At 39.6% G+C, this 25,932-nt stretch overlaps 1 protein-coding gene across 13 annotated transcripts in view; it reads right to left on the bottom strand.

Annotated features, from left to right (window-relative positions):
* LOC141755816 (regulator of G-protein signaling 6-like) overlaps nucleotides 1-25,932 on the bottom strand; it is a 104,195-nt gene that overhangs the window by 11,359 nt on the left and 66,904 nt on the right. For all 13 annotated transcript variants that reach the window (XR_012591344.1, XR_012591346.1, XR_012591347.1 and 10 more), the window contains exons 3-13: nucleotides 17,948-18,044; nucleotides 15,575-15,625; nucleotides 14,603-14,709; nucleotides 12,101-12,152; nucleotides 9,901-9,965; nucleotides 9,580-9,656; nucleotides 7,822-7,903; nucleotides 7,591-7,665; nucleotides 6,558-6,659; nucleotides 4,718-4,779; nucleotides 1,182-1,292 (exon numbers count right to left, since the gene is read on the bottom strand). Coding sequence is in view for 7 of the 13 variants with exons in the window: in XM_074615048.1 (XP_074471149.1) it covers nucleotides 1,182-1,292; nucleotides 4,718-4,779; nucleotides 6,558-6,659; nucleotides 7,591-7,665; nucleotides 7,822-7,903; nucleotides 9,580-9,656; nucleotides 9,901-9,965; nucleotides 12,101-12,152; nucleotides 14,603-14,709; nucleotides 15,575-15,625; nucleotides 17,948-18,044 (881 nt within the window). In the remaining 6 variants the exon portion in view is untranslated. The remainder of the gene's footprint in view (nucleotides 1-1,181; nucleotides 1,293-4,717; nucleotides 4,780-6,557; nucleotides 6,660-7,590; nucleotides 7,666-7,821; nucleotides 7,904-9,579; nucleotides 9,657-9,900; nucleotides 9,966-12,100; nucleotides 12,153-14,602; nucleotides 14,710-15,574; nucleotides 15,626-17,947; nucleotides 18,045-25,932) is intronic.

Below are 25,932 nucleotides of genomic sequence, written 5' to 3'. Positions count from 1 at the left end.
TCCAATACGTGTTTGTAACACATAAACTGAGGTGGATGATTTGATTCGGATTGATTGAGTAAGTTGAATGACCTCAATTTTCTTCACTACTTCAGGAAATAGCCAATCACTCAAAGTAATTACCTCTAAATATCCAGTGCTGCTGTTAAATCACTCGATTCTACAGCAGTGATCTGTTTTATTGTGCCTCGGTTCACGATACTATTTATAAAAAGTAGAGATGCACCGATCCAACCTTTTTCAGTCTCACCGATAGTGATACCTGGGCTTCTGCCGATACCGAGTACCAATCCGATACCAGTGTATAATTAATCAGCTGTATGCCTCACTGTGTGGAAGTGACTGGGATCATTCTTTTATGTGTAAGGCAACATCAGGCTTGACTTAAACATCACTTTCCTAACTTTATAAAACTAAATTTAATAAATAAATGCATAGATAACATAAAATAAATGTAGTGAATTGTTATTCATCATTAAATAACAAATGGTACACTTTGCAATCACGGCGTTCTAATGTCTGTCTATTCCCGTTGCTATGGGCGCATTGGTCATTGTTGTTTAAGACTTCGCATCGCACATTATCCCTTACTTATATGTAGAGCTAGGCAATAATCTTCAATAGTCTTTCAATGGAATCTTATCGTGATGAAATCATATATAGAGATATCGTGATACACAATTACGTGATCCAAACTGATAAAAACAAGCGCATACTAACTCAAATGTCTCACAAAATCAGATGTGAAATATTCTGAGGGCATATCGTTTGAAGATTGTAGTTCTGTTTTTACATCACATTATACATTATTACTCAATTCAATGCGATATATGGAAAGATTTATTTTTCTCTATAGTATAACTTGAAACTGTTTATGTTCATTTTGCATTGAATGAGAAAATATTTTTCATTTGTCAATGAAACAAACACAGAAGTATACAAAAATAGGTTTTACCATGTAGTTATTTCATATAGACTATTTATTAATTAATTACCAGAAAACATGCTATATGGTGATATATATCGTTGTCGAGATATGAAATGACCTAAATCATGATATTAGATTTTGGCCATATCGCCCAGCCCTACTTAAATGTGACCTGCAAGTTAAACTCTGTGACGTGAAGAGGAAATGTTCAGTGGCTGTGAAAGTGAAACTGCTGTGGATTCTGGTTTTGTACCTGGCCTCCAGATCCCAGAGGGAGGGGTCGTCGCTGATCCAGGGGTTGGGTGGATCCTGTGCTGTCACGAACGGGTCATAGTCCATGTACTGCTCAGTGTAGCTTATCAGACTGACACACAAACACAGGAGACAGAGGACAGGAGAGGTTGAGGGCAAAGCTGGTTAAAAGTTAAGAGACAAAGTTTAACCATTTCAAATGTTACATGTGTTCAGTAAGATCAATATTTCCTCTGTTTACTTAATACAATTTTGACTTGGAGGCTTTCAGAAGTTAATTTAGTAAATTAGGAAAAAACAAATCGTTAAGCAGGAACATCTGTCCTGATCAAGAGCTCAGATGTGATCCTCCTACCTCTCTTTGATAGTCTGAGATAAACAAGAACTGAGACACCCAGTGAAGAAGAAACATCATCAACAACAGCAGCAGGACTCTGAAAATGTTTTTCTGCTCACAGTTTAAACCCAGAAATCATTATAACAGAATGAGGTTTCTTTCCCACAACACATAAGCCACTGTGGCATCCCTCCATAACATACATTACCGTACATACAATATCTGTACTGCAGCTATGACACATTTGAGTTCTTGCAAGCTTTGCAAAAAACGTATAAATTATAAATCAGCTGATTATGCCACTTCATGGCTAACATCTTCAAGTTGTTTAAAAGAGAGCAAAATGTAAATCTGCTGAACACTTCACTTAATAATGATGATTTTCATGTTATTGCAGTAGAAAATATGAACTCTACATGACACATAAAATAATGATACTTTAGTTAGACCACTTATTGGGTGTAATAATTGAGACATTTGGAACTAAAGAGACACCCGGAGGCTTTGAATCAGGCCTGTGGAGCTCGTAAACTAACAAATACCGCCCAATTCTACACTGTTAGTAACAGAAAATAACAAATCAGTCAACCAAGAAACTAAACTAAAACCAATACTCAATCAAGTAGACGATGGCAGGCAAAGATTATGGATAAAACATATGGAGTAGAGCTTTGCATTGTAATAATTAGACCAAACTAGGGCTGTCAAAGTTAACGCCATAATAACGTGTTTCAATGCAACTTCCGATTTTTAGGTTACTAGGTGCTCAGTTTGAAAGCTTGAGTGAAGATACTGGCATCATATGAAACTACAATATCAAAGGAATCCATTGGTACCAACCATGTCATACTAGCTTGTTGCAAAAGAAAGGATAAATAACACTCCAAACTTATGCAAAATTTGGCGAGGAAAAACTGGCATGTCCATTTTCAAAGCGGTCCCTTGACCTCTGACCTCAAGATATGTGAATGAAAATGGGTTCTATGGGTACCCACGAGTCTCCCCTTTACAGACATGCCCACTTTATGATAATCACATGCAGTTTGGGGCAAATCATAGTCAAGTCAGCACACTGACACACTGACAGCTGTTGTTGCCTGTTGAGCTGCAGTTTGCCATGTTATGATTTGAGCATATTTTTAATGTTAAATGCAGTACCTGTGAGGGTTTCTGGACAATATGTGTCATTGTTTTGTGTTGTTAATTGATTTCCAATAATGAATATATACATATATTTGCATAAAGCAAGCATCTTTGCCCACTCCCATGTTGATAAGAATATTTAAACTTGAAAAATCTCCCTTTAAGGTACATTTTGAACAGATGAAAATTGTGCGATTAATTTGCAATTAATCGTGATTAACTATGGACCATAGTGCGATTAATCACGATTAAATATATTAATTGATTGAGAGCCCTAGACCAAACAGAAGTGACATGTATGCAGAGTAAAGTATGCAACAACACAAGGCAAAAGGAGAATCAGCACCACGGACAGCGACAGCCTGAACAGAACCATTAAAACCTGCACTCTTAGTTTGTTTGGGTGTTTATGTGCAGCGCTTTCTGAATTGTGCATGAGTAAGTAAGCAACAAGACTTTCTTTCCTCACCATCTTCAAAGCTTTGCACTTTGGTAGTTTGCATCCTGAGCATGAAACCCCCAACCAAAAGAACAGTAAAAATCTATTTAACTGGAAGTGAAGCATCATCCTGTGAGAGCGAGCCTTCGACTGTACAGTGAGCATCGTCAGGCCTCTTCCCAGTGTGCATCTATTAGCTTCTCTATTGTCTAAAAGATGTGCTAAAACAGCTGTAGGCTATTATAAAAAAGCATCACATTAAATCAGGATTTATGCACTCATAAACTGTTTATATAAATCTGTACTGGTGCATTCCAACCTACAGTAGTATCATGTGCTTACTGACCCCAAAAGTGATCATGTCTGACAAATCATTCCTAACGTGAAGTGATTAAAAAGAAACTTTATGATACTAGTCGTTCTGAATGTAATCGCCCAACATGATTGACGTTGTTTGACATGATGTTTCGTGCAGTGTTTGGGTTATTTGCCTCAAACTGTCCGCTCTGTGGAGCACCAATTAAAGTGGTGGAGTCATGAGGTTAAAGGGTCAGGGAGGCAGAGCCGAGCAGCAGGCAGCAGTAATCACAGTTTTCTGCTCTGCTGGGAAGTAATGGCTGTCCCGACTGACTGAGCAGAGGATGAGACTGTCAGGCAAGCAAACACAGGAGCGTCTCTGCCACACAGCGGGGGGGCTAGAAGCCCATATGTACATGCATAAATATGCTTTGTATCTCTCTTGCACTGCAGAGAAGGTGGACAGAATAACAAGAGTGGGTACCTATAGAATCCATTTTCATTCCCACATCAGAGACCCGTTTGAAAATGGCCATGCCAGTGTTTCCTCGCCAAAGTTTGGAGCATTATTTAGCCTCTTTCACAACAGGCTAGTATGACATGGTTGGTACCGATGGATTCCTTAGATTTTCTAGTTTCATATGATGCCAGTTTCTTCACTCTAGCTTTATAACTGAGCCCGTTACAACCTAAAAATCGCAAGTTGCGTTAATGCATTAAAGAATTTAGAGGCGTTAACTTTCACAGCCCTACTGCAGACTGAAATTAGTTGATAAGATGGAGATTTGTGCCCATAAAGCATTTCTGGATCTTCTAACCTCACGTCAATGATCTAATCCTGGTTCCTGGACACCATTTTAAAGAATAAGGTTAGGTAAGGCAGCCCTTATTTTTCTGTTTTCCACGGGCTGTCGCTTGGCCTGTGCCTGTGATCGAGGGGAAGCAGGGAAATCCAGTGAGAAACCACAACCTACTAATCCTGTAAACCTATTCAGCTCCAAATACAAACAGCATCACAAATGCTGTTGAAACTGAAACCACCGCAGGTTCATATGAGGTGACAAAACAAATCACCTCCATCTGCCACGGCTAGTGCAGATATAATAAAAAGGGAAGTCAGGAGAGCACGGGTTTGTCTGATTATAGATGGTCGGAGAGAGAGCACAGCAGATGTGACAGCAGGCAGGCGGCCTCTTTATGAGAAAAGCTGGTCTCTCCTGCTCAGCTAACATGATGTGTAGATTGGAAAGATAAAGATTAGACATGCTCTTCACGTTGCATGTGCAGTATTTCTAGTGCTGCAGAGTTTCCTGCACCGTACCTGTCAGCAACTTTAGACATCTTCATACGGTGACGATCAACCTGGGAGTTCAGGAATAAGATCTGAAAGAGGAGATGACACCAGTCAGTGTTGGTTTACGTTGGTTTTATAAGAGAACAGCAAACAAAACGGTATACAGTGGAAGCCTATTATAGTGGTCACTTCTGTCCTCGGTCAAATTGCTCACTATAAGCGAATGATTATTACAACTGTTTTTCTTTTTCTTTATTATGCAGATTACAATCTAGTTGACGTTTGTATATTTATTACATGAATATAAAGTGATGAAATGGGCAGCTTACTGAATTTGAATTGACTGAAACAGTACAGCTGTTTCAAATTACAATAGTGTACCAATTAAATGACTTTACTGTGTATAATTAAAATACACTATAATACAGTAGGCTACAGTACTGAATATAAAATACAGCTTACTGTAGTTCAAATTATAAGTATGCTACAGTATAAAACAGTATTGTGCTGTTCACAAATACAGTTACGTCAGTAGTGAAATAGGCTACTAAGGCTACTTCAGTACATTTAAAACATTTTAACAGGCCTGAAAATAAACTGTAGGCTATTAACGCTGAACTGGTAGTAGAGTTTGAAAACATATTCATAAAATACAGTATCATGGGAGTAAAGAAAAAAAAAAATTTAAATGCTGTAGTTTTTTTGGCCATATGTTGTCATGTATGAAAAGACTCAATATGAACACTAAAGCAAAGTTCACACTACACGACTTACAAAGTGGTCAGATCTCTGTACTGTTCACATTTAACAACTTGCTGTCTTGTAAATCGGGAGTCTTTCAATCGTTGTGGTTTTCACACTACATGACTGACTGGAGACAAGAGGTCACACACTACATGATCTTTCACCAGGAGGAATCCCAGATGAGGTTTCCAAACTACGTTTTGTCTCAAAAACATGCAAGAAATACACAGTAAATAACGTGATACCATACAGGAGACATATTGCTGATGTTGTTGGTGGCACATGTGTTTACAGATAGCCTGTTTCCACCAGCTTCCACACTCTTTTTTACTATTTATGCAACAACAACTTTGCTCCGTGTTGCAAATGCAACACATACAGTAAGTTCCTGTTATTACAGACGACCCCTCCTCCAGGTTTCCCTTGAACCTGTGTCTTGAATTGACTGTAGCTCGTGGCTGGAGTCCCCGACAGGTCCAGATATTTAGCATGCTAGATATCTGCAATGTGTCTCCGATGCATCAGTGAGTGTTGGTGAGCCTCTCTGCTTGTGTCTTTGAGCAGCTCACACATGACGCTCAAGAGCAAAAGTGCAAGCGGTGAGCCAATGCCAATTTGCCTCTGATCTGGGGCTTTTGTCTGGGACCTCCACTGGGAGCAGAAATTCATGGCTAAAGTTGTGTAGTGTGAACTAGGCATAAGCGGACTACTTGATTACCAAAAGCAAATTATTTAAACAGCATTGTATAGGAATGATTCTGTCCAAAGCTTTTTGATCCTTATAAGCAGTTGATCACTGTAACCGTGATCACTGTAAGCGGTTTCCACTGTAGTAAATGTCTTGAATTTTCTAAGATATCAGTGTCTGATTTGCCCAATGCTGCAAACGAGTATCTCGGTAGTAGTATAATAAACAAACAAGACCATGTTTGAGTTGGTTGGCAGCCTCAGTGGTGATGTCAGTGCTACCCTTTCTCATAATTAAGTCCCATAAGTCAGTTGCATCCTGTTGTTTTTGTTTGTCTACTTGTTTCGTGGTGAAAAACGATCTCTCTTTTGCTCCTGGAAATTTGACCTTATAGCAAAAAGTGTAAAATTTAGTGTTTTCGTCAGATTTTTTTACCTCCTTCTCCACATCCTCCTTGGTGCCTTTCCTGCAGTGGTGCGAGGGAGTATGTATGGGACTCTGAGACTGTGTTCCCTCCTCCACCAATCCATACACCGACTGAACATGATGAGAGAGGAGAAGTGGGAGAGATAACAGAGAGAACACAATGTGTACTAATTATTTTCTCGCAGTGCAGATAACACAGGAAAACAGCTGCCGAGAAAGCAACAGAGCGCTGTGTTGTTCAAATGAAAGGGATAAATTTCAGTAATTTAAAAATTATTGCTTGCGTGAATGTAAATCTCATTAAGGAGCAGAGTTGATATGATTAAGTTATTGGCAGCAGTGGAATGTAACTAAATGCATTTATTCAAGTACTGTACTTAAGTACAATTTTGAGGAACTTGTACTTTACTTGAGTATTTCCATTATACTATATTTTTTCCAAATCTTTTTTATTGTTTTTTTTGCAGATGTCAAAGGTCATCATATCAAATGCAACATAACTGAGTGTCCTTGTGAACCCCACACACACTATGTTGGTCTTGGTCACATGAAAAAAAAAAAAATTTAAATTAAATAAATTAAAAAAGTAAATAAATAGAAAATAAAATAAAATAATGAAATAGGTGGAAAAAATAAATTAAATTAAATAATATATTTTGTTTAAAGGAAATAAAATTAAGTTAAGCGTAATTAGAATCAGCTCCACCGTTACCAGCTACAACATTAAAGTGATGAACACATTAATGCCTCACTAATTATAATTCAATAATATAATATATATGAATCTGAAATGGGCCATTCTGCATAATGAGTACTTTTACTTTTGGTACTTTAGGTACATTTTGATGCTAATACTTTTATTGTCAACTTATGTCCACTGAAATTAAAGTCATCTGTTTTTCCATTCATTGTAAACAGATACCAGGAAGTGAAGTTTATAAAACTACTTTTAAAAAAAGGAGATTTTCTTTTATTTTCAAGACTTTCACCTTCAAAGATTTGTCATACCAAAAGCGTCACACGCCGTCATCGGAGCTTATACCTTCTTAACTCTATGAGGGTTCTTCATGCGTCTACATTTCCTGATGTCCATCTCTGTCGTGTTAACACATCCAGGCTGGAGAAAACACAAGCAACAAAAAAAAAAATCATTATTACAGTCAATACCAGTGATTTGAAGTAAACCCATAGAGAGCTGTGGAAAGATAGAAAAGAGCCGGTATGTGGCTGGAGGATGAGGTAGGCGGCTACATGCACACAGACAGAGGCTTACCACGGGTCTGTGGACGTCCCAGAAGGCTCTCTCCTGGCTGTCGAGGATCTTCCTCTCGGTTTTATCCTTTTTCCTGTCGATCCTGCAGATGAGATCAGTCGGTGTGAGAAACACAGTGTGCGGCTCTCCTGGCATCAGCATTAGATGTAGCAGTGGATGGATGGAAGGATGAGAACGGGAGGGAGACAGTCTGGAGATTATAAAGCCTATATGTCCATCAGGTTTTAACAATGTTGAAGCTCATGTGCTCAAAGGTCCCTGCACCCGTCTGTGCACCATCTCCTGTGTGTGTGTGTGTGTGTTTCTGGTTTCTTTACTCCTCTATGGCAATATTTTTTGAGTTGTGGACAAAACAAGACATTTGAAGACGTCATCTTGGTCGCCCTCTCTCTCTATCCCCCTTTCTATACTGTCCACTATCCTGTCAATAAAGGCTTGAAAAGGGTCTGATAGATTGCAATATTGAAAATTCGATAAGTGACATTTTTGGGTCGTAAGGCGAGATATTTATTTGCTGACTTATTCATTTTGTTTTGTTTTCTTATTTTTCTTAAAATGTTTTGTTGTTGCATCAGTGTCGATTGCGATCAACTGTAACGGACTGAGCGCCTCCTTATCCTTATACATACATAGATGCTTTTATATTTTCAACTACACTCTCTTTGAGTATATTATGTGCTATGTATACTGTGTGTTAGGGATCTAAATCTGGTGTTTAGTCCTTGTGTGTTGGTGTATTGTTGGTTTTGTCTGTGTTTGTGTTTAAAAGCATAATACAAATATAGTTGAAAAAATAAAAAAAATAAAGGCTTGAAAATACCAAAAAAATAATCATTTTTTTTAAAAGAAAAAAACATGTTTTGTGACATCACAATGACCTTTAACCACCGAAATCCAATCAGTTAATTTTAAGTTCAGGTGGACATTTGTGCCAAATTTGAAAAGAATTTGCCCAAGGTGTTCCTGAGATATCGCGTTCATGAGAATGGGATGGACGTAAGATCACAGTCACCATGACCTTTGACCACCAAATCCTAATCAGTTCATCCTTGAGTTCAAGTGGACGTATGTGCTAAATTTGAAAAAATTCCCTCCTGGCATTCTTGAGATATTGTGTTCACAAAATGGGACGGACGGATGGACAAGCCAAAAACATAATGCCTCCGGCCAGGCAGAATAAAACAACATATAGATCATGTTCTCTGGACAAAAGAACATAGCTCTGTGTGACCTCCGGGTTTTTGTAAATGTTGGTCACACAGACCAGAAACCAATCGTCAAAAGGAAGCTGGATGAAATTGGCACAATCATAATGTCTTAAACTGTCATAAAGACCATGCAGGGGCTTTATTGTTTTGTGTTTGTATTTAAAGATCCTGATCCCCCCCTGGGATTCAGTGCATGTCCATAAATAAATCAAAATGGGATTGCATCCATCTATTCTCTCTCTTCTGTCTCCATTTTCCAATTTCTATATGATCTAAAAGCACACTGCTGGTTAAACAAAACGATTTATCATGTTTCATACCTCAGAAACATAAAGCAGTAGACCTACGGTGCCCCGATAACACAGGACAGGTTGATGTTGTGAGAAACCCCATTACAGCAGGGTTAATGGAGTCTGTCAGAAACACTCACTGCTCATCATATGGGATGTCACACAGAGAGCTTTTACTGTATTGTTTACCTTTAGACGTGAATGACATCACAGCATGCACTGTAGTTTCTTGAGTTGCCTTGGTAACAGAGCACACTTACTTGACCTGGGCCTCAGCTTGCATGTAGATAAACTCCCACTTCCTGGCAAAGGCTCTCTGCAGCCTGGCTAAGTTCTCCTGTAGAAGAAAGAGACACAGAGACAGAGAAATCATAATATTAAAAAAGTTAATAAAAATAAACTTTCCACAGGTTTAAAGATCTCATATCATCACAGACACACACACACACACACACACACACACACACACACACACACACACACAGATCTGACCTTTAACAGGTCGTGTTTTTCTGCCTCAAGCTTGACACACATCAATACTCCTTATTGATCTGTGTATAGAGGAACAATCCAGCACTCACCGCCTCGTAATCGGCCAGCTCCAGCCTGGTCTTGTTCTGCATGGTCCGCTTGCACAGGTAAATAGCTGCGAGAGGAACAGAGAGGATCAAAGACCTTCATCCATGCATCTCCCATCCCCTACAACAGTAACCTGTCTCACCTCTCCTCACCTCACATTATATGAGATTATAAATCAGTTTCTGTGGACGCCTGTCCACCTATCTGTTGCTTTAGGATTATGAGTGGTAGGTATAAGGTTGTTTTCATCTACCATTCCTACATGGGATTTAAATTGCCTTCCTCAGACATGTAAAAAACCTCTAAAAGAGAATTCAGGTTAAGATGGGATGCGGCAGCTCTTCACTGAAACCCAGAATGATGAAATAATGTTATTGTTAGCAGCTCTTTAGAAAGATGAATCACTAGACCTTAAAAGAAACTTCTGCTTTGTATTCAGCCTTTGAATAAAAAGTTACAAAAATATAAGTGTGCTGTTAAATGAACGCATGAAATTGAAGTTGTGCCACACAGTTTGTGTGGGTGTGACCGAGTAGAAATGTTGACTCATATCAGATGTCAACTGAATGACTAGTTGATGTTCACATGTTTATACAGTTAAAGGTCAGTATGGCTCATATGCAAACCATCATATTGGCCCTACTGTGAAATATCTAATTGGGTAGATGTACCTATTAGTCACCATCAAAACTAACTGTACATGTAAAGTAGAAACTAAGACAATTATATATACAGTGTAGATATTTCTGCGTAAATGACTAACATTGTGGGAATTGAGGTAAGCTCAACAGCAAAGCTATAAATATTCACTTACAGCTACACAAGAACATGTTTACCGTCTTTAATTAGATGTTGCTTAGCAGAGATAAAAGAGGATTTGTAGAAAACGTTTTCTAAAGTGCTGTTTTGGGATCCAAATTGATCCCTAGATTAGATCTGAATATAGAGGAATAAACCTTTACAGTTATGTATGGTTAACTGTATTCTGCTGATCGTGGAAGTGTAATGTAATAATGCACTCAACGTTTGCCTCATAAGCACTTTGAAAGCGATGTGAATTAAATTTACAGACTGAGCACCTGTGTAATATTACAGCTGAGACATTGATACTGATTAAAAGCTCTATCGATACTCCCTCAGTGTAAAACAATAAGTAGAGCTCTTTGTTAAAGGGACTGTTTGTAACTTTTTAAGCGTATAAATGTACCGGGTCGGGGTACATGCGCGCTCGCATATGCTTGCCTTCACTCAGACAGCGCGCGCGTTCTCGCTCAGCTCGCTCCACCTCTAAACGTGAACGCACGCTAACTCCACACTGCAGAAGAGTTAGTTTAGCTCTGAGAATATCTAGTGAATGTACAGGGGACGTTTGTGCAGAAATAAATGCTGCAGCTTCTCAAGACCAACAGAGATTCTCCGTGTCTTGTGAAGTGACGGAGCTCTGCAACGAGTTACGTTGTTGTCTCGTTACCGACCGGGTGCCAGTGACGACGCAAGACGACGCTGACTTTCGTTGATTTCACGGCCACAAGTGTCGCTGTTAACAAGCATTTCTGAAAGTTACAAATAGTCCCTTTAAATAAATATATATAAAATCAGAGAGAGTTTAACAAGGCCTATAAATTAATTCAAGAATATTTTGCGTATTTCATAATTTTATGGCTTATAGTTCTTGTAGAGGTTGATTACTTTGCACTGGGGACGTGGTAAAATCGAGCACATGTACCAAAAAAAGCTATTTTTAATGTGCATTACTCTTTGTTTATGTTATAAAGAAGACGTTAAAGCTTCAGTAGGCAACACTTTCTTGGCATCATTGGGCAAAAGTTCCATAATAACCTTTCAGCATATTGTAATTCAAGTGTTCTTGAAAGAAAACTAGACTTCTGCACCTCCTCATGGCTCTGTTTTCTATAATTTAAGCCATCTGTTATAAATATTTGACACATTTTAAAGAAAATATGAGGACATAATTCACGGGGACAGAAATGTTGCAGCGTAACAGGAATGACCCATTTAGCATTTATGTCTTTTAGTGCTATTCAATGGTACTACTGTACGTATTTCTGTATCTATTCTAGGATAATCAATTTAATGATAAAGCATTGATCCTTCAAACATGGAAGAGGATATTATAAGGAGGATTTATCACAAAAATGTGTGAGAAAAACAAAAAAACAAATGTAAACATATCCCTCTTACCGTAGTCTGTGTTCTCAGGCTCCCAACAGTTGGACGGCCAGAAATACGGCGCCTGACAGGAAGTGAAAAGGTGAAAGTCAAAAGAACGTGGATCATCCAGAGGTTAGTGTTTCAAAGACAGAGAGTCAAAATGTACACTTTCAAAGCTTTGTGTGTGATGACGATGACCTTTACGAGGCCGTTGTTTTGCCTCTGAGACACAGTGGCAGCACATGATTGCAATGCACCACTGTGTGAGCAATCAAAATATTTTTATTATCAGTATTGAACAGATTCAGAACAGCTGACTCTGAAAACTTTCCCACTAGTAAGAGGCATCCTGGTGTGCTGCAGAGGCGTGGGAGTATACTGAATAAAATGAGTAGCGATGAAAGCTGCAAAAAATAAACAATGGGGAAAAGCAGAATAATAAAGCCAGCAGGCGGAGAACAGATGCTGATAGGATTGTTATTTGACATAGCTCGCAGGGTTTTGAATCACAGTCTTAAAACCATCTTTAGTTGTTTCAATGAGGAGAGATTCTACATGGTGTTAATTGTTTTGATTCTCCTCCTCTGTGTTTCTCTTCGCCTCGCGCTTAATTTTCCGGTGAAAAAGAAATGCTAATGAATGGTGATTATCTTTATGAAGCTTTTCTACTATGGCGAACATCCCTCCTCCTCCATCTCCTCCTCCATCATCTCCATCTCCTCCTCCATCATCTCCATCTCCTCCTCCTCCTCTTCTCTTCCACTTCACTTTGAAGGAGGAGAACCAAGGTCAAAGCACGGTAATGTGCACTGCCATCTCGTTTAATTAAACTGTTCCTCCTCCTCCTCCTCCTCCTCCTCCTCCTCCTCCTCCTCCTCCTCCTCCATCTCCTCCATCTCCTCCTCCTCCATCTCCTCCATCTCCTCCTCCTCCTCCTCCTCCATCTCCTCCTCCTCCTCTTCCTTCTCATCCTCCATCTCCTCCTCCTCCTCCTCCATCTCCATCTCCATCTCCGTCTCCATCTCCTCCTCCTCCTCCTCCATCTCCTCCTCCTCATCCTCCATCTCCTCCTCCTCCTCCATCTCCTCCATCTCCATCTCCTCCTCCTCCTCCTCCTCCTCCATCTCCTCCTCCTCCATCTCCTCCATCTCCTCCTCCTTCTCCTACTCCATCCCCTCCTCCATCTCCTCCTCCTCATCCTCCTCCATCTCCTCCTCCATCTCCTCCTCCTTCCCCTCCTCCTACTCCATCCCCTCCTCCTCCTCCTCCTCCCTCCTCTTCTCTTCCACTTCACTTTGAAGGAGGAGAACCAAGGTCAAAGCACGGTAATGTGCACTGCCGTCTCGTTTAATTAAACTGCTCCTCCAGCTCCGGTTGGAGGCTCAGCCCTCCAACAGGACTCAGAGAATAGGGAGGAAGAGGAGGCTACACGGAGATCGGTCTAATCTCGCCACGTGCCGCCTCGACGTTCCCCACTGAGGAATGTGAAAACATTGTTTCCTATTTTTAATTAAGGAAATTCGGGATAAAACAGTCTGGCATAATTAATCTGTGACTTTAATGCCACGGTCTAATCTGTGAACAGTGAAGGAGGAGTGAAATGTCAGCACGCTTTTCTTTCCTTCTTTGTCCCTCGATGAGACTCTAATTCTAGTGCGCTACTCTACTCTACACTGTGTCTCTCTGTCAGGCTTTTGGTAGCCGCCTACTCAGCCCGAACCCAGACCTGCTTCCCCTCCCTCCCTCGCTCGCTTGATGAATATTTTAACAGATCACCATTCATTTTTAATAGGGTCACTGGATCCCAACATAGTACTGAAGAAGCCTGTAGACAGCAGACCAGGGCCTTTTGTCATCAAGATCATGATTGGTTTGTTGTAATTCCATAACAGAACAAGTAATCTTCCACAGCTGATTAAGGTCTTTATGAAAAAGGGAAGCGCCCCCGCAACCAGATTAACCTCGCTGGACTTTTCAGTATGTCTCCCAGTAATGCAGGATGAAGAAGGGATTAGTTTGAGCTTAGGTCTGTTATGAAAAGGCACGGGGCAATTTGCAATTATTGGAGAAGAAAACGATTGTAATCCATGTATAAAAGAGAGACATTATTAGAAAATCTAGCTTTTTTTTTACACTATTTGTGTAAAAAATAAACAATTTGAAGAGTTGCATAGTAGTGGAGGCACTAAAATTGTGGATTTTAACCATTTATCAAGCTTTTCAAAACATTTCATACTATGTAAAGCTGCTATTTGTAGCTTTAACAAGACTTAAGACCTTTACACACCGGGGCGTGACGAAAATATATATTATATGTCAAAATCAATGTGTTGCCTTCTTGGCAACATTTGATATTCCCCTCAGTATCAGGGGAAGTTCAACAACAAGTCAATTATCTATTGCAGGATTCTCAACAGTCAATATAACCCTAAACTTTTAAGATTATGTTACATATTGAGTACCAAAAATCAAATGTTCACAGAACTCCTCTCCTCCTCTGTGTCTTTATCCTCACTTGACACTCCTGCTCACCTGGAAGCGGTAGAAAGTGCCATCGTCTTTGAGGGAGAGGACGTGGTCGGAGATGGGGAAGAAGTACCCCTGTGCTGCGATGAGACTCCCGATGTGCATGGCCTCCGCTGTGACAGGAAGAGAACAAGGAGTACTGATCACAGAGGGTTCCTCAGCATCTTCGCATATTATCTGTCAAACAATAGCTACTTGGATATTAATGGTACATGAAAGTGACATTTTAGAGCCATGAATACAAAACAATGAAGGAGCTGACGAGTATACAAATCTTCAGAATATGATGAAAAGCCACAAATGTACCATATTTAGGTCATTAAAGGTCACAGCTACATTTAAAGTTTACCATACTGTAGTAATAGACCGTTATATCCTTTTGAATTCAAATTGGATTCCAGCTATAGGATTCAGCCTTGAGGTGGCTTGACTGGGGATGTACATGGATGACTCAATGATTGACTCAGTGTCCAAGCTGTGGGCTATCGCACCAACAATAAACACTGCTCTCCCACCACCAGACCTCGGGTCAGGTCGACTAAACAACTAATCCACAGCAAAATCTAGCTGGTAGTTTTGGTAAACACAAGTTTTCGTATTTTCCTGCTCATTGCATCTTGTTTTTGTTTTTTAATTTTCTGTTGATAATTTAATTTCTTTAGGTTAAGTCTAATCTTCTATTACATACTGTACATACTAGGGATGCAAAACCAAACCGTTCAATGATGTACAAACCGAACCGTTGGCTTGTTGAACCGTTGCACCACTATTAAATATAGGCCTGCTAATTATTTGATGAGTTACCAGAGACAACTCATGCTTTTATATTAAAGGTTATTTGTTAATTTAATGATCTAAACTGGGAAATGCTGCAGCCAGTAAGTTTATTAGTATTTTATATTGCCATGGTAGGTTGTTGCCTTTAACAAGTCATTATAATCACAACAATACAGTCTGGTATCATTTGTCGAAACGTACCTGGATCCTCCATGCACAGGTTCTTCATCAGCCACGCCACAATATCTGTACCTGAAACAGGCCAGACAGAGAAAGACAAATGATGTTTGGTGGTCACACATCTGGTAGAGAGATATAGTATGATTTAAAGGCAGTAGAAAAGAAATAGAGAAGTCTCTTTTGAGCCACATTTTGAGGCTAAATGTAAATCGAATCAAATCAAAACTAAAAAAGACAAAATTAATAAAATTAAAATAATAGTAAGAAGTTACATGATAAACTTAAAAACTGCACTCAAAATTAGATGTAATGGAGGACAATTTTCTGGCTTTAAAAAAAAAGAATTACATCTGCATAATAAATGAAAGAAAATAATAAGAGTTCTAATGTATATTAATACTAATAATAAACTTAATTTATAAAGCACTTTCAAAGTGCTTTACAGAGAGAAAATGAAATAGAATACAAAATAAAATAAAAAGTTAAAAAATAAAATACATAAAGGGCAAGATTAAAACAATAAACAAGAAATTAAAACCAATAAAATAAACAGGCAGCTTTCGGATAAAAGTATGTGAGAAATAATACTTTCTGACGACTTCATTTCAAGCAGTTGTCTTGAGACAGATATAACAACAAAGAAGATTCTCAAACTGCTCAAATGTAAAATGATCCCACCCTACTGGCACTCAGGAGAGCAATATTAAGAGAATTGACATTATTCTATGTGATAATTTATGATAGTTAAAGATACTAAAAAGCTTTTTTTTTTGTGGTGGAGATAGAGTACCATCTTATCTGTGCTTTTCCCTCTGCTTTCTCAGAGTCCCGAGGGAGGCGGTGTTTAATTCTTCATCATTCATTAGTTTCCTTGCCCTCGGGCACTCAGCTACAAACATCTGAGCTGCTGTTCTGCACATCCTTCCGCCGCTGTAGTAATTGTGTTTATTGATATGCTCTGCTCGTGGCATATTGGGGTAATGCATTTTCCATAAGTGCAAGGAGTGCGAGAGAAAAAGAGGAATGTTAATAGCCTTCCTTTGTTTCCATCATGTCAAAGCCTCCTACTGTGGCTCCAGACTTTTAAAGTGATTTAGATTATCAATCGCAGCAACAACAGCAGCAGCCGGCAGGCAGGCAGGGTGGCCAACTCCAATCCCCACCTGACAGGTACAGCTGGCTAATAATGTTTAGATTGTTCTATTTTGAGTGTTTGTGTGCGTGTTTCCCCGTCGATGCAGCTCCACGCATTGACACCTACAGTCCCAGCTCTACTGAAGCGGTCGGAGGTTGATTGCCTTGCTTAAGGGCACCTTGACAGTAGGAGGACAGCATTACTCATTCTGTTTCCACACTTTCTTTTCCAAACATTTAATCATATGTTGTCCTCCCACTTTCCCTCCAGCCATGCAGCTATTCTCCAGTGAGCCACAGCTGAAGAAACCCAGCAGCAGCCTCAACAGATCCATCTTATATATATATATATACGTATATATATGGGTGTGACTCAGCTGGAGTTTTAGCTTCTAGATGTTCCAACTCTATTGCCATTTCCAGTCACGACCATCTCTATTGGGCTCTTTGCATAACCCACACCTGAGCGCTGTAAAGTGACATCAATCCTGAGATTGTTGTTTAAAAATGTACAAACAGATGAAGCAGTTATGCTTTATTTTACAGGTCCATAATTCCCAAATAATTTCCTAGAAGTTTCTTGAAAAGCAGTATGTCCTTTGGTACAAATTAAAAAGGAAAATAGGAATTTAAGCTTCATTTAAATAGAAGTAAATACGAGTTCAATATACATTACTTACTGTCAACTTTATTCTCCGTATATGTGGTATTGTATGTTTACTTGTACACATTTTTTTTGCATGCTCAGCTGACCTGTGTGTGTGTTTCAAATGAACACAGTCTCTATTTTCCTGATAATTTGTACCAAATGACATCGTTCTTTCTGGGAAACCTCTTCAAAATGTTTTCAAATTTTGGGGAAATTTACTGTGTTAACAGGAAGTGGATACCTGACAAAGTAAATTACAATACCCAAGCCAAACCATGATGCTTTTTTTTTACTAAACCTAACAAAGTAGGTTAGTTTTATTGTCTAAACCTAACAAAGTTGTTGCGTTTTTGGTTTTGTTTCAATTTACAACGTTAATCACATGTTTAAAACTGTTCAAAAGTGTGACAATAATCCGGGACAAAATACGTTTCCCTCGAACCTTAATTGAGAATGCAGTTGTATGGGAACATAACTTTGTGGAGACAGTGTACTGCAAAGAGGATTAGGGGATGGTCTCCTCAGGGCCCCCTTTAGACTTTCTTACAGTGTATGTTTGTACACTGCAGGTTCACCGGTCTGTGACGTCTCTTTCTCTCTCTATTTCTTACCTGTGACGACACTGGGGATCTTGGTCATGAAACTTTTGACGGTTCTGATGGGCACGCCCTCCGTCTCATCCTGGATGAGAGTGATGATGTCCTCAATCTGCAGAGGACAGGAGGACAGAAAGAGGGACAGAAAAAGGGAAAAGGAGATACGGTTAAAACAGGGTAGCTAAGATTGAAACTTTAATACCGTCCATTTCAGGCAAGTCATACTTCAAGGACTGATTAAATATGCTATATTCGGCATCAATAAACCATCACCACATTAGCTTTAGTCTGACAGTTTCTGCTCTGCATTTAATATGTGCAATGTGTCCCATTTAGGGGACCTCCTTCCTTCAAAGTCTGCATTTAAAGATTAAATATTTAGCTTGAAAAGGTGCATCGTTTGTAGCCCGCAACTTGTGATTATATGGTAGATAATCATTTTGGCATCTAATTTAAGGAAGAAGATGCAGGTTTAGATCACTTCATTTCAGCTTATGTAGATCACACATTCACCAGCTGACCCTTTAAAAGAAACAGCCTGTGAAATTAGACACAGCTAGTGCGTGTACTTGAGCACAAAATTCACTGGTTGGGTTTGCGAAACAGAAAGAAGATGGATTTAATTTAAGCACAAACATACACAAAGCTTTCAGAGTGTCTTGTATACCAAGGCATTTGATTAATTTAACCATGAAATGCTCATGTTTGTACATGCTATGAAATGGGCACTTGAGCCTTCTGGAAAACTGCTGCTGGAAAACATTCATTAATTTTCAGTGATGAGCTCATTCTGCACTAGTGGTTCTTCTTCTTCTTCATATCTCCAGCACTAATTTATCATTGGTTTCTAAATAAATCAACACTTTGGAGCATGACTACATGGCGTGAAATGACATGTCAAAAGCAAGAACGACGTTGCACGCGACATATAAGAAATAAAGAGAAAAAATACGCCATTTGGTGGAACTGGGCGAGTAATTAGATCTCTACATACTGTCACTGTACATGGTCATAATATCTACAAAAGTTGCTACAACTGCATGAAGTGGGAGATAAAAACTCAAAACATTTTCTATAAACAGGAGATGAGGTTCAGCGGGAACAGCACGTGCCTTCGGATTATCATCACAACTGTCCAGATGTTAAATGAAACACATCGCCCACTTTGCGCTGTAGTAGAGTCAGATCTGTTGTTTTGATTGCGATGTTGACACCCCCTCTCGGCACAGATGCTTTTGTGTTTGCGCCAGAGAGTGGGATGTGAGAAGTTGGTCGCTTTGGAGACGCAAAAACTACCACACAACTCAGCAGCTACAGTATATACAGTAGAAACTGGAGAGAGAGAGGTGGCTACACTTGTTTTACACCTGGACCATAAAGCGATCACATTAAAGAAGTGCTAAAAATAAACAGTACAAAAGACGTCATGCCTCACACTCACAGTCCTGCATGCACGGAAGGGAAAAACTCTTTCCACTTCCTGTGCTTCTGCATACAGTGTATTGTGATGCACACATGTCCTCATGCTGTGTGCATTTTTCTGACCCTTTTAGCTTCATGAGTATATTTATAAGCGAGCTGTCAGCGGAGTATAATTCTCAGAGGCACCCACGCTGGGTCAAAGCTTCGATGACTACTTCCACAACAGACTCATCCAGACTTAATGTACAATGCTTTAAATAGACAAACGTACAAATCTACCGAGATCTCTTAAATTATCAAACATAAGGACATTTACATTCAAAATAATGTTACAATTTTGCTTTGCTGGTGTCATTTTTGCTCGTATGAGTATTATCACATGTCCTACAATACAAAAAAGTGTCTTGTTCTACCTGCTCCGTCTTTAGACGTTTGATAATTTGACTAAGAACTTGTGATTATTTACAGCTCAACGAGGAAAAGCAGGGTGAGAGAGTACATCTGTTACAGACGAGATACTCAGCTGCTTCATAAGAACAAAAGGACAAAGGAGCAAAAGCATCGCATTAGTTTTAGCCTGTGTATTTTTTGCACAGCACAGCTGGTTGAATATGTTGTTTATTTCTGCACACTAGCTCCCACAACATGACCATTAGTAGGTTTCTCAAAAATATCATGATTGGTTTGTTTGGTTTGGTTTATTGAAAACCTTCTAATATATTTATAAAATACAACATATTAGACTTATTTCCAGTGTTGTCCCTGGTATTTTACAGTCCATTAACCCTTACAGGATGGACACAGGCATTGTCCCAAGACACATTGAAGGTTAAGGACTAAACAAAAGCCCCGGAGAACTAAATAATCAACCAATTCATCTTTTTTTTTTTCATGGAACAAAGGTTGTGCTGTGATGCATCTTCATCATCAATCGCCTTTGAGATGTTTTACAGCTCTACATTAACATATTGTGCTCATAATAACCATCTATCTACCGTGTTTTGGCCACTTCAAGGAATAGTTCAACACGCTCATGTGACTCATTGATGATGCGTGACCTCTCCTTGGAGGCTATCCAGTGACGACAAGGCTCCATGACAACTCATGGTTTCCAAGAAATGATTAAAGCATGTAACTCCTCATTAGACCATCATCTTTACATTTCTGTTTGAGTTCAGTTTTGGACAGAGCAAGCCTCTTTGTTTCCCTCTTCTCTTTGCTTCCAGTCTTTATCCTCATCTAAGATAATTGTCTCCCGGCTCTAAGTATCAATCTTCTGGAGTAAAGTGAAGTCTGGGGTTATGGTGGTGGCAGAATGAACACTTTAGCCCAGGCTAAGTGCAGAGCTCAGGGACACAATTACAGCAAATATTAAAGAAAAGAAAAAAGCTCAAAAAGCACAGCTCATTCACCTCCCAAGACAAGATGTTCCCAGCCAAGATTCAAACTGACAAGCCTTCTGCTTTTACCTCTCTGGCCATCAGTCTGCTGCCACCCGGTCCCTCGCTCTCGTTGAAAGAAACGGATCCTGGCTGTCTGCCATAAGCAAGGGCACCGGCAGCTTCGGGCTACACATCAGAATCAATAGAATAATACGAATCTAACAAGACCTTGATGGTCTGTGGAGACAGCTGCTCGAATGACTTTAATGGCTTCCGCTGTCATGAACAATTCACTCCTGCTCCATCAGTCAAAACGTGTAATCACAACAGGTTTATTACGACAGCCGTCAACCCCAGGATTTTAAGGAAAATATGCCAAAATTGCAGCCTGTATGTCTGAGCACAAAACGCTGCTATTTTCTAATCTGGAAAGAAAGTAGTAAAATTAAAAATGCATCACTTCCCGGGGATCAGAAGATGTTTCACTTTACATTGACACAACTGGCTGAGTCATAGTTGCATTAGATTAGTCACATTCGTGAGTACCAAACATGCAGCTTTATATAAGCACATGTTGGATTATTAGTCATACTAGTTGGCATCATCGCTGATAGCCACTACGGTTGAACAAAGAGAAGAAAACTCAAACTTGAAGACCTAAAAATCCAAGAAGAAAATACACCACTGGTCTCATCCATCACTGGGTTACGAAATCACCATGGCAACAATCGCTTAGCAGGAACTGAGACACAATCATAGACTGTGAGAAGTGGACGTAGTCACTGTGACGTCACCTATTGGTTTGTGGACTACAGTTTTAAAGCGAGGAGTTCGGCTGTCACCATCTTGGTAAGAGGTAACCAACACATAAATAATAAATAAATAAAAGAAAAGATACTCATTTGGCAGAATTACCCCTTTTAGAGTGTTAAATTATATTATTATTATTATTATTATTATTTATTATGTAAGCAACTTTTGAATGCTTTAGCTGATTGAGATCGAGCTAATTTCAACCTTTTTCTTTTTACAATGCTGGGTGTTTTAAAAAAAAAACTAAAATTTTCAAAGTAGTAACTATTAAATGTAGTGAAGTAAAAAGTACAATACTTACTTTAAAATATGGAGCAGTAAAACCATAAAGTGGTATCAAAAGGAAATTCTCAATAAACTACATCAAAATTGTATTCAAAACTGCAGTACTTGTCTTGAGTAAATGTACTTAGTTATTTTCCACCATTACATTTAGGTCCAGATTTTACAAAACAATACAAGTAGCAGTAGTAGATGACTAAATGGACGTCAGCTCAGCCTATATTTGATGCTACATGTCCAGGGGATTTCAATTGTTGTTGGCTGGGTACAACTAATTTTCTAGTCTGAACATCTATTTAACCTAAAGCCTGGTGCTGTCCATCCTGACCAAAGAGAGAACAATAAGTTACACAAGAGTTTTTCAGAATGGAAGTGGGCTAAAACATCCTGAGTCAGCCATGTGGACCCATGGGAAGAGGCCACAGTACCTCTCAGCTGGACTCACAACCTGGCATGCACATCCCAAATACGTACATGCAGAGAAGGCCAACAAAAGTACACTTCATCTGAAAGAATACCTGACCCTGAAACAGCTGCAATTAACCTTTCTGTACACAAAGAGAAATCCGGGGATCTCTGGAGGCAAGGCCGACGAGGTCATCACTGTGGCTATAATGAAACAAGTGGAGGATGTTGGCGCGGGATGTGTACACATTTTGAGAGAAAAGAAAGAAAACGACCTCTTCTGAACCGTGCAGCTTCCACACAGTGGCGGGCCTAATTTCATTATGATGCGTTGATGCTTCAGATGTTTTTTGAGCATTGTGAACCAATGGAGGGGGAACCCAACCCAGTCGCACCAAATGGCGTGTGAATGATGTGGTCATTCGCAAGTCATTTCATGTGCAATAACAACGTCGTTCTTGCTTTTGGTGAGTCATTTGTACACCATGTAGTCTGTACTGACTGGGAGGTGGAGGGGTCCAACAAACACAGGACTTTCAACCAGGAGACCGGTGTTCATGTCCCAAAGTGTTGACGTGTTTTTTAGTGACGTTTGTGACGTGTTTTCCAGACTTCTGTATTTTACTTAGTTTACGTACATATTTTAACCCAATTCCGTAATGTTTTTCCTAAACTTAACTATGTGGTTTTGTTGCCTAAACCTAAGTGTGGCCGTTTCCGTTATTGTGTTGCGTGGTGTAATAGTGACACACAGAATGTCCTTGTAATGTCGTGCTATTTATATGCCTTCCCATGAGATCGGGTGGGGCGAACGCTAACTGTGATGAATACTTTTGTACATTTTTCACTCCACATTTATCCCCAGAGAGAGGACATTGGGCTACTGGGTTATTTGTCATGGGCAGTGATAAATAAAATGTTTGTTAACGCTCTTGTGTTTATTGTTATATGTGTATAACCAAATGTGCGTTGGTGGTGATGTGTAACCTTGGTTCTTAATATGTTTGGTACCCCGCTGCAACGTGAACAAAAACTGAAGAATATCACTAAGAGCAACAGCCTAAGGATTACAAAGTACTCTATAAAGGGTCTATTATAAGTCTTAACCATGGGAACAGTAACAGTTTATTTTTTTTAACAGCTGTATGGTTTAAAATTGGATGTGTAATTCATGTGCAGATGGTCATATTTTATATACCTCAGAGAGCAAGCTCAAATATACCTGGGAATAGTAGCATTGTATTCCACGAATTGATTAATTTAGACTTCTGGGGAGGAGAAGTGTGTGATCAGATGAGTCATATGAGACCATTTGCTGATTTAGCTCCTTCCAGAGCAGCTTCAACACATCTGCATTTTACCTTCACAAGATCCTTCACAATCAAGTGCCGAGACACCGCACTGATTGCAACATGTTCCTAGGCGCTTTAAGTGGTACTTGCGTACTGAAAAGGAACACTCAGACAGAAAGTCAAGTGACAACAAAAGGAAGAAGAGATGGGAGAAGATGTGTGAACTTGCAGATAGCCACCTATACGATTTCTTTAAAATGTCATGCACATATTAACAAGCACAAGTTCGCAATAGCTGCGACCACGTAGGCGCATGCATGCACACGTTCCTTAAGTATAGTGGGCAGGGAGGGCATAGGCTGCGTTCACACCAAATCAGGCGTTGCGGCGATAAGCGCTGGGTTGTGCAACAGTGTGGGAGTGTAACTTAATGGCCCATTAACACCAAGCGACTGCAAAACGATTAACTTCTTTTGCTCCTTTGTTACCTCAAGGCTGGGTTGTACGGCTCTGGATTCACGGTTACGTGATTGGCGACAGCAGCGTGATGTCAGGTTGCGTTTCTCCAAAAGTTGATTTTGTTACAGCATGATGTTCATTCAGTAAATTATGGTCCCATTCAGAGTCAATTAGACCATAAAGCAGGGGATGCTTTAGGGCGTGGCTACCTTGTGATTGACAGGTCGCTACCGTGGCGTTGTCCGGTCTGGGAGTTGTCCGCATTTTGGTCTTACAACTTTAACCCTTTTACAGTGTGTTGAAAGTTAATTGTAACAGTTTGGTTGCCTAAAAATGTCTTATTCATTGTTTTGTTGTACTTACTGTAGCTCCACCCTCTCGTGTCACTTCTGGTTGCAAAAAAAAAAGATGGCGACGGCCAAAATGCCGAACTCGAGGCTTCAAAATGGCAGTCCACAAACCAATGGGTGATGTCAAAGTGACTACGTCCATTTCTTATGTACAGTCTATGGTTTGGCCATGGCACATGAATCCATTTAGAAGTATTGCGCCTTTTTGTTATAGGCCATTCTCACTACCAACGCACTTTTTTTCCAATTGGCATGAAGACAAACACACACCTTTACACCCACACACTTGACCTCCAAGCTAAATTTCCGTTTCCTAGGGTGAAAACTGTTGCCGCCAAAGGTTGGGGAAATATTTGTGGACCGACCGACCGACAGAGTGAGCTATAGAGCTGCTGGTCGCAACTAAAAAGTACGAGCTTCAAATATTTATACAGTGTCCTCAGACCACAGTATATGTTGAGAGTGGGCTTCAGGGTTGTATACAGTATGTAATTAAATGTATTCAACATAAAGCAACATCCAAGGCTGCACTCTCATTGTACCAGGAATGTTGCAGGTAAACACAACACTACTACTGAAGCTTCGGGAGAAAGCCAGCGTCAAGATGTAAGCTTATACAGATCTGTTTAACAGTTTATACAATTTATAGAAAGAGAACGTATCTGTAACATATTAATACCTCCAAATTGCTTTCTGAGGCGGAGGTAGTGCAGAGAGATCTCCTGTCAACGGACTGATCCAAGTTCATGACTATTGATTGTGGTAACCATTCACTATATGCACCGACTCCCTGCCAGCTCCATGGGCGTTTCGCTGTAAAAAATAATCCAACCTCTGACCTTTTTGGTAAGCAAAATGAAATTTTACCTTTGTCAATCAATGATGTGTCATTAGCAACACTATACCATAAAGATCTTCAATAACAAATGTGTATTATGTCCATGATTAAAGCTCAGATTCCATCTAAATACTGTTGAAAGTAGATTCAATTACAGATCCAGTGACAGGAAGCCAGATTTTGCCTCAACTTCTGAGCTTAAATAGATTCAAAGAAACCCAATCTGCATTTTAGGTCAATGTCATGCACATATTCTTCGTATACAGTAGCATGTTTATTTAAGAGCTGTTTTTAAATCTGACACAATACGTCTGTGGAGACTCATTATCCAAACGTCCCAGTCGGCCGGTATGCTGTGTTTTATATCACCGCAAACTTTCTCAGATAAACTCGCCCAACATTTGATATCTCACTAAAAATAACTTCATTATGATCCCTTGAAATGGAAAGCAGCTCATTTCATGAGTAGAAGCTCCAATAATGTGGTGTTAAAGGCAGAAATGTTGTCGGCTCACACAGGGTTGAGCATCACGTTGCTGCTAAAGTGCAAATATCAAACAATCTCAATTAACATTTCCTGTAAAAGTGGCAATACAATACAGATTCAATGTTTGTTGTCAACCTGCTTTAAAAAATATACTTCCTGTCCTTTAACGGTTGAATTGTGTGTATATAACTATGCTTTCATAGTATAAGATATTGTATGTGACAGCAGCTTTGAAAACATACAAACATTACCTTGGAAACTCTCTTGTCC

Source organism: Sebastes fasciatus, chromosome 18 (genome assembly GCF_043250625.1).
Source record: "Sebastes fasciatus isolate fSebFas1 chromosome 18, fSebFas1.pri, whole genome shotgun sequence".
Classification (NCBI taxonomy): domain Eukaryota; kingdom Metazoa; phylum Chordata; class Actinopteri; order Perciformes; family Sebastidae; genus Sebastes; species Sebastes fasciatus.
Note: the sequence above shows the minus strand (reverse complement) of the source record. Positions and strands in the feature narration are given on the sequence as shown.